This window comes from Theobroma cacao, chromosome 6 (genome assembly GCF_053813885.1).
Source record: "Theobroma cacao isolate CCN51 chromosome 6, ASM5381388v1, whole genome shotgun sequence".
Lineage (NCBI taxonomy): Eukaryota > Viridiplantae > Streptophyta > Magnoliopsida > Malvales > Malvaceae > Theobroma > Theobroma cacao.
The window spans coordinates 26,102,993-26,112,543 of NC_142644.1; the positions used below are offsets into that span (position 1 = coordinate 26,102,993).

The 9,551-nt window shown below is 34.8% G+C and overlaps 1 protein-coding gene across 4 annotated transcripts; it reads right to left on the reverse strand.

Moving 5' to 3' along the window:
• Positions 1-218: 218 nt before the first annotated feature.
• On the reverse strand, positions 219-9,142 carry LOC18596290 (phosphoinositide phosphatase SAC2). Of its 4 annotated transcripts, XM_007024677.3 has the most exons (16): positions 8,648-9,142; positions 7,366-7,570; positions 7,117-7,282; positions 6,194-6,416; positions 5,582-5,658; positions 4,932-5,119; positions 4,732-4,829; positions 4,493-4,626; positions 4,277-4,402; positions 3,563-3,905; positions 3,118-3,239; positions 2,862-2,975; positions 2,315-2,485; positions 1,879-2,052; positions 1,099-1,189; positions 219-762 (listed from the first exon to the last, which is right to left on the reverse strand). In XM_007024677.3, exons 1-16 carry the CDS (start codon positions 8,729-8,731, stop codon positions 640-642), a joined length of 2,439 nt encoding a protein of 812 aa, XP_007024739.3. In that variant the 5' UTR covers positions 8,732-9,142; the 3' UTR covers positions 219-639. The 4 variants fall into 4 exon arrangements, with proteins under 4 accessions (XP_007024739.3, XP_088663644.1, XP_017978653.2 ...); XM_088807518.1 differs by lacking the exon at positions 4,277-4,402 and having other exon boundaries at positions 4,469-4,626; XM_018123164.2 differs by lacking the exons at positions 7,117-7,282; positions 7,366-7,570; positions 8,648-9,142 and adding an exon at positions 6,898-7,040.
• Positions 9,143-9,551: the final 409 nt, after the last annotated feature.

The window sequence follows — 9,551 nt, forward strand, 5'->3', positions numbered from 1 at the left end:
TTAGATAGTCTACGGTAAATAAGTTTTGCTCAATTTATACGAGTAATACATGGAAAAAGGCTTCTCTCTCAAGTTTCACCTTTTGAAGTTTCTAATTCAAGCCAAGATTAGTCCTCGGTGCTCACACAACCGATTCACTGTATTGGGAGGAAAAAATTGCCTCGAAACTACCCACCAGGGCTACCTTATCAATCTGATAAGCTGATTTTCTGTCTCCCTTAAAAATCTGAAATCTAGCACATTATGGGATCTTATGCTAAAATGTTACCATGAGAAGGAAATACAAGCATTGCCAATAATGTCAAACTCCCAGGGCATCATCGATTTTATAGAATATTTATTTACAGGAGTTGAAACCTATTGTTGTTTAGAATCTTTGCAGATTGAGGTGGTCAGAGCTCCAAAATGAAATTAGCTATGTACCCTTCTGCTTCCTCTATGACATTCCCTCCCAAGGATTTCATGAGTAGGCAAATGCTGTCAGTATTACACAAGCTCAAACTTACTTTTTCCTCAGCACAAGCCGCAACTCTTCTCTCTCAGCCAATCTCATCATTATTTTTTGTAAATGAACTCACATCCTTCGGATGGGTTCAATTTGGTTGTGCTTGTAACTTGTAACTAATGTTATTCATGGCACTACTTTGAAGTAAACTGTAACGGAATAAGCATATCTCCATGAGTTACCCAATTCACAAAGCTCTCAGAAAACTCATCCAGAATACCATCACAAGTGAGGTCAGATGCTGTTCGGTCCCCTCCCTAAACAAACAAACAAACCAGAAAACAGTGGATTGCTTTCAACCAATGGCACACGAAAATCAAACGGATAAAGATACAACTCAAACATTAGCAACACTAGCCCTAGTTAACAATTAAATATTAACTAAAATATACCACCCAGCAGACGTGTGTAGATTCAAGGAAAGGATCTTCTTCTTTTTTGGTTGGAAGGGGGAAGGGGGGAGTTTTGGAATATATATATATATATATAAAGGAAGTATTATGGACCTCTCTCAGACATAATTCAAACGAGTCAATACTTTAGTTGATTTCAGAGACTGTCATTAATCAACAATAACACCACAAAGTACTAACCTTTATACTAGACCCTGACTCACTCGGAGATGTGGTCATATCAATTTTTAGTTCAGCACCAATATTTTCAGATGATAGGCCCGTGGTAGACCTGAAAAAGAAAAAATACATATGTATGAGATTTCAGCTGTCAAAACTCAGAATTGCAGTTCTTGCATCTACGGTTAAATTCTAAAAAAAGTTTCAGACAGCAAGCATAGAGAGACATAAGTTCCCTGCAAACACTAAGGAAGTTATTGTTTCACGACAATCAACATTATTTTACTCACATCATTACAAAAATTTCCAACTTCAATTCCATTTTCCATCTTTACTCTGTTCAATTTCATTCTGTTTTAAGTCCAGAAGGGAGATGTTGTGCCAAAGGGTTGTGGGCAGTTCATTCTGGTATGGAAAGCTTATACCAGGAGAATATTTCGTTGTTTAAAAATGATCTTCCATCTAAGATAGAGATGGAAAAATAATTATTGTTTTTTGTCCTCATTTGTTAACACAATTGGTATAAATTTTGTGTTTATTCAAAAGTTCAACTGCAATTTTTCTATAAATGTAGAAGCAGAATGAGGACCTAAAAGTAAGTGAATGAAAAGTTTATCACCAAAAAGCAAGAAGTTGACAGCTCTGCTCAAATTAATATTTGTGGTGATGGTACTAGTTGAGAATGGGAAGAAGCACACACAATTGGTAGTTGGCACAATGATCATTGGTTTCAGAGAAAAACATTATCTGGAAAATCTTCTGCTTTTCTAAGGTAACCTTAATGAAGATGACTTTAACTACCTGTCATATATATCATCATCACATGAATTTCCTGATGAAGAAAGCCAGTCCATATCAAAATTGGTGCAATTACATTCATCTCCATTTTCATCATAACATATGCGATTACTTTCAAGAAAATGGTCCTTTTCCACATCTCCGAAAAGCTGCCTGCAAGACATTCTTGGAGTAAACCTAGAAAACCAGCCAAAATTAAGTCAGTGGGACAGCAGATGAAGTCTTTGAATCAGTTTAAAATCAATTTAATGAAGGTGCTTGTTAATCGTAGTTCCTTGGTACTACCAGCAACAGATTCCAAAAATTTAAGCATGTTAGCACCTATAGGATGGAACCATGCTATAAATCCCTAGCAAGAACTACAATCTCAACAGTAATTTTAAATCAAGAGTATCAACCATTAAGTTAATAAACTTGGAAAAAAAAGGTTTGAACACACCTGGAATAAGAAATTTCACAGGTTGGCATCTCTGGAGTGGACCCTGAAAGACCATGGGTAGCTCCTGTGTTTTCAGACAAAGGCTGATGGTGTCCGACATTTGAAGCAGCCAAGGGAGAGTCAGTTCCACAAAGAATGTTGCCATCAGATAGTGATCTTTTAAAAAGTGACCTACAAATATTTGAAAGTAAACTCATTAGTTTTTTGCAAGAAAGTATAGATTTACCGTATTAAACTGAGATCACAAAACGACAGCTCAACAACATATTAACTATCCTATAACAAACAGATGAATGAATATCAACATTACTATTTGAGAGCAGCACTCCCTTCCTGATTATTTACAATCCAAAAATTGTGTAGTTTTCAAAACAATCATTGGAACATATATATATTGTGATACAATCCTAAAATTTATCAGATTTACAAACATAACATTGTATATAGAAACACAGAATATTGCTAAACATCTGCATATTGATCTAGAACCAGATTTTCTTGCAATGTATAATCTCACAAACATCTGCTTATTAGAGACTCAATATACCTATCATTCTCGTTAAAATGATTTGGCCCATGCCTTCCAACGCTATAGTGTTGGTCTGAATCCAACTCCCACAGTGCTGGTTTACCCTGTTGTGGCTGAAAGTGACCCAAGAACCTGCATGGTATCATGCCAAATTCTAGGAGTGTTATCCATCACCATCCTTATGCACTAATTATCATATATCAAGAAATGCAATTTGCACAACACTGCAAGCATTTTCTAAATGTATGTGAACAATGAGGCTCATTTATCTTACAAATTAATGGCACTTTGCTTCACTGCATCCATGTATGCATTGCTATAATAACGTTGCAAGGTTCTAAAGAACTCCTGGGACTGAGTTGCTGCTTTCCATTGGCCTCTCCTTTGACAAAATATCTGTTGAACATGACCGATGCAGAATGATAAAATGTACTCCAGATTTAATACTTTAAGGGTTTCAGTACAAGAAAAAGCAGATAATGATTTATGGCTGCAGGGAAGCCCAACTAGTAAGCTCTGTTGTCACTATACTGGGCCAGCAACCTCCATGTTCCTACCACAAGGTTTCAAGGATTACTCTGCCATCTTACAACCCTATAAACGAATTTGATAGCCATAGCTGGAAACAGGTATGAAATTTGAAAACAAATACTGTTTTCATTCTCATCAAATTCTTTTGGGAAGTTACAAAAGCCCCTCAAATCTCTAAGAAGGATTACCTTGTTGTGTGCTGCAGAGCCACCATACTGTAAAGCAAGTGTGTCACCCATTGTTTCATAAACTCCCATTAAATCGTCGGCCAAAGGACTATTTTGATCAATTGTTTGGGATTCTGTGAAGCCCATAGCATGGAGCTGGCGTCCAAGAGCCATCATCCCATAGGCATATTGGGCAACATTAGTGCGATCTAGACAGTCAATGCAGTTGGTTCTAAGGACTCCATTTTGAAACACTGGTGGTTTTATATCACTAGAATTCTGCTTATCATTAACAACATCCGTTTCCAACTTCTCAACATCATTACTTATGTCAGAAAGAATCTGAGAGCACTCATCATTTTGCCTGCAATAGATTTGCACGCATGTAGCATAAGTAGACATGAATAATCAGCAAAAGCATCAGCAAACCAAATCAACAAAAAAACTAAATTATGAGCAACCTAAAACACTATGTTTTTCAAGGAAAAGGCAAATGCAAGAGAGCATAAATAGCAGTATAGATTACATGTGCACAAATGGTATGCATTCTAGCATGTTACAGATTGAGATAATACAAGATAGAAAGGGCAAAGCAAACAGGTATTCTTTGATCAAATAAGTAGTAGCAAAAAAAAATTTATATTTAGATATTTGTAACTTATAAGAAAGTAAAAAAAAACAGACAAATAACTACAGCATCATGAAAATATTATCAACTTCATAAGCGAAACCTACACCAAGCAAGATAAATTCAACAACCCCTCCCGTCTAAAATTTGGTGTTACTTGACAGTAAAAGATGCCTGTTAAGTTTAATGCATAGTCAGCCACTCTGCCTAGAAGCGCCAACACACTTGTAGCTCTGCAGAAAATGATCAAGCTCTATTAAGTCAACCATCCTTTAAAAGATTGATAAGCAAGATATTACATAAGCATGGGGGCATAGAAGTACTTTCTGGAATGTCTGTTCAGGTCCCAATGAAGGAACCTCAGACGATTCTCCTTCGTTAAACTTTTATTGAGAAATCTGATAGCATTTGCAAACTCTGCACGGAGAATAGTTTCCCGAGGTTTCTTCTCACACCTCTTTTGATCACCAGAATGGAAAGCAGAACAAATCAGGAAATCATTGCAGATAAAAAAACATCATGAAGTTTATGGAAATTGACAAATAATCAGCAAAAGGCCTACCTTTATCAAATTCAATATGATTATTGGATTTCCATATCTCCTTACAAGATTTTCAAAATGTAGTCTTGTGGCCTCATAATTCGGATCCTTCTTTGATACTGGAAACAAAAAGTGAAATTAGGAAAATCTACAGTAGTTTCCATGTAGAACTAATGATATATGCCTCTCAGTGTGCTTATTCAACAAGAAAGAATTCATACATATGATGTCAGGTTTCAAATTCAAGCGTGAAGTTTCCTGGGACCAGAAAAGTGGGATAGATCCTCTATTCTGGACAACAGAACTTATTTGTGTGGGGCATCCTTCAGGAACATCTTCAAACACAATCTGTTCTGTCTCAACATCATTTGCTACTCTACCTTTCTCATTCACACCACGTTTTAAATATCTATGCAGTAGAAGAGAAATAAACAAAGTGACAATCATGTCAGAATCCAGACCAGCAACAAAAGTAGGTAAAAAAAATTATCCACAATATTACAGGACCAGTGACAAAACTAGAACTCAAAATTAAGCAAACAAAACTTCATTTTATCTACAGCTATTGAAGTTCATATTACTTCCTCAATTCATAAGCAGAACTCGTTTATTGTGCGTCAAGATAATGCATACAGAATACAGATCAAAACTATCATTAGCCAGATAATTAAGAGCTAAGTACAATGAACAACTATGTCTTCTAATAAAATTTGACACAAAAAGGTGAGATCACTAAGCAATTGACAGTGGAAACTAGCACAAAGCTAATTTTCCTAATGAATTGCGGGCCAAATGAAATGGTTCACAGCGGTTCCAATTATATAACTAATCCAGCCGACAATTCAATCAGTAGCTTGTAAAGCATCTAAACCTTGTCCCAGCATAATGTCGAGAACGTCTTGCAATAAGAGTTAACTTAAAGTCCTTGCCTGACACAGAAAGTTTGACCTGGATACCAAAGCAGGAAACAACAAACATTAGATACAAACTTTAAAACCATGCATCAAAGAGAGGCAACAAGCTAACGTGTTCAGCAAAAGTTTCAAAATTGCAAACCTGCATTATCTAACTGCTTTAGTTACTTCATTTTAAGGTGGCAAAAGTTATAAGAGAACACATTGTAAACGAGTCATTCAGGCTTCTTAAGAATTATTGAAAAAGGAATTCTATATTTATAAACTTGATGTAGGTCCCCAATTTGATGATTAAATAAATAAAAATACAATTTAAAAAGAACAGAGGCACGTCAAATTCCACAGCTACTCCAAGCCTAGAAAATTCCACAATTGCTGAAAAGGGTTATAAAGTTCAGGTTTATATGCATTCCTCTAAAGCAACATATTTCAAACAATTAAACCAGATATGGAAACAGAAATAAAATAATATAACTAATTCAACTTAGCCATATTCCTGCAAATCCTTACTTCAGTTATCACTTTTCACAGAAATTAATGAATAGGAAAAAGCCTAAAGTATATCATACCTGCTTGAAAAAGCCATATACCAATGCAACTGTCCACAGAGTATTCTTGAGATTATTGCGGATTCCTTGAGTTAAGAACTCATTCCAGACAAACATTGTTTCATAGTTTAACAGTCCTGTCTCATCCTTACATAAATTTCTTTGAAGACTATGCATAACATTGTATGAGTAGCTGAAAAAGAAGTCCTTTGTAAGATCCACTGTGCAGAGGAGCTTCTTGTATCTATGTCAACAAGGAAAAAGAAGAAAGAAAGAAAAGGCAAGCCACGTTAATTCGTGTTTAGTTATTTAATGAAAAAAGAATAAATAGAAATGAAACAACCGCTTAAGCTAAAAATTTTAACCAGGAAATAAAAGAGAAAGTAATTTTCCCCCAGAAACCCTGATGATACCTTGTCTCATTCAACATGTTATATTAACATCACAGCAATGAAGTTTGCCCCTGTGCATATGCAGGAAATGAACTGGCAATAGCCTCTAAAAATGGTATTAACTAAGAAGATGCAACATTAAACATTTTATACACACACACATAATATGTTGGAAGCTGACTTAATTGTTTCAATATGAAACTAATTAAAAAGGGGGAAAAAAAAAAGGAAGATATTTAACCAGAAAAGAGCTTTAAATAAGTTCAAGTTCGTTGAGCCCATGTCAACAATATAACATGAAGGGTGTATCAACAAAAATAGTACAGAGATTACCTCCACACCATGGAACTCGTCTACTTTTAAAAGAGAACTCCAGAACTCAAATTATTGTCCCAGAGAACATAAGTAATTGAGAAGAAGATAAAATAACCACAACATAACACAATTCCATCTAAATACAAATGGACAATGAATATTAACAGTGCTAATCTCATATGTCTCCTTATAAGTACCAAGGACACATTACATTTACATGCAGAATTGACAAAAGACCTTTTTTCATCCTTAGAATAAGCCACATTGGACTGGACAGGAGAATTTGGAATTGGAATCATCTCGCTCTTGGTAATGGCATAGATAGTATGGCCACAAATTGCACCAATCTTCCTTCTTTTCGTGATCAGCAGCATGTAATAAGGTCCCAAAAATTTTACAAACCCTAAATTAATGGGGAGAAAATCATTAGCTTATACTGAAAACATCAGAGAGAGGAAGTTGGAGAACCTAACAGATATTACGTACCAACAATTCCATAACAAGCTGTAACAAATTTAAGTCCACCTGTGGACCTATTTCCTTCATGTATCCGTCTTAACAGATCACAGCATTCAATTTCTGAGTATGTTGTAGAATCTTCAAGAATGGTTAGTTCAGACGGGTCTAATCGATCAATCTTTAATAGCCTCCAAAAAGCTCTGTTCTTGTCTCTTCCAATCATATAGAAATTCTGTTGCACACAAGGAATACACAAATGTTGCATTAATTGTATAACTATCTACTTAAAGAAATGTTAAGGGAAAAGAGAAATAAACACAAAAGCAGCTCTACTCTTCTTATAAGCGTCATAGAGTAAAAAGAGGAAAAAAATGAAAAAATATCTGATAATGTAGAACTTGCTCTGAGGATAGGGACTATTTCTGCATTAAAGATTCTAGTAACTATGTATACATATATATATAGTTGAAAGATGGCAAGTTGTATAGTGAATTATCTGAAAGAAATGAGAAACAAATGGATGAGTGAAAAGATGCAACAAGTCAAATGGCATGGTGCAACAGAAAATAGATAGCATTAAAATGTGGCAATATCATCTTATATATCTTGATAATGAAACCACACAAGATGACCGGTTTTGTAGCTTCCAAGCTCATTAATAATCACTGCCTACTCAAGATTAATGAACCGACTTTATGGGATAAAAAACAGTCTTACACCTCATAGGAGATGACTGCAGTTAAAGAGAATTGTGCACAAATCAAACTCCTCAAACAAAAAAATACTTTTACTACGGAATTTAAACTGCATATTTCAGATTAAACCCAGTTCAAAACACACTCAAAAGCCAAAAAAATCAGAGTCAACCTCAGAGAAGAATGAAATCAAGATTTCGAAGTTATTTCTTATGTACAATAAATTATGCATCCATTTCTTAATATTTCGAGATTTATTAAAAAAATTCAAATCACTCCAATATCAAGCTAACCACGGGGGAAAACAGAGCAAATCAGAGCGCAGCTTTCGAAGCTAAAGCTAAAAATCATAAAAAAAATGCTCAAAAAACAAGACTAAAAGAAAAGATGGATAAAAAAAACCGCCACACAAAATTAAACAGCCAGGAAAACAAGAAAAAAGATCGAGAAGAGACTTAGCGTGATAAACATATAAGCAACTTCAATGATCAAAACTAACAAGTCAAAATCCTCAAACCAACAGCCGTATACACACAAAAACGTATATACAAGCATGCGAATATATGTATAAAACGTATATACGTTTGTATATAAGAGGTAAAAAGGAAAAATACCGAGCGAGTCTCGTAGAGTCTGAATTTCTGCAAAAAACAAGGATTCGGGTCGGTTCCAGCATCACTGCAATTCTCGTCTGCCATTAGCTTTTCGGATCCCGAGTTCCCCGAGCCTCAAAGCTCGGGTTCACTCAAAACACAGATCACCGAAAAACCGTGGAATAAGAAAAACCTCTCTCACTTTACAAAATTCAATCTATATATACACACAGATAAAAACACAGAAAAATGGAAGAAAAAAAAAAGACAGCTAATCACAATTCAGTGATTCAACCTAGAAATCACGAAAAACTACAAAAAAAAAAAAAAACAATCTAAGAAAAACGAAAAAAAATAAATTAAAGTAAATGAGAACGGTGGTATTTTATATGCGAAAACGGTGTCTTTTGTCGGAAAGAGGAAAAGAGAGATCGAGAAGAAGAGAAGGAGAAGCAGAGGAGAAAGGCACAGCTAATGGAAACTGCTACCACACAAAGTAACCAACAAAAAAAAAAAAGAGGAAGCTATATATATTTTTTAGTTTCTAAAAGAAAAAAAAATGCGAGATAGCGGTGTTTTTAAAAATTTAGTTTTTCAATACGATTGTAATAATAGAATAAAATATAGGAGTCCGCCAACAGTAACTTCCTTCTCTATTATGTTTTGCTGTTCAATTTAATTACGGCGGTGTAATGATTGGTTTGACGAGTTATGAGTCGGACATGGTTGTTATGATTGGGTTGAATCGGTGGAAGGGTGGGATCTGGTGTGTACCTCACATCTGATTAGCATATTGCTTAAAATTATGATGTTATGTTTCTTTTAATCATCTGTAAATATTTGATAATCGGATTCAAAATATATTATTATTATCAATTTTACTTCATCTAATATATAAATTATTTAAACTTAAATTTTTAAAGAA

Excerpts from the sequence above, each read along its gene's own strand:
- LOC18596290 (XM_007024677.3), bottom strand. The coding sequence starts at position 8,731 with ATGGCAGACGAGAATTGCAGTGATGCTGGAACCGACCCGAATCCTTGT. Across the intron at positions 3,240-3,562 it reads GCTCTGCAGCACACAACAAG|ATATTTTGTCAAAGGAGAGG; the intron begins GTAATCCTTCTT and ends CATGTTCAACAG. Across the intron at positions 2,486-2,861 it reads CATTTTAACGAGAATGATAG|GTCACTTTTTAAAAGATCAC; the intron begins GTATATTGAGTC and ends AAATATTTGTAG.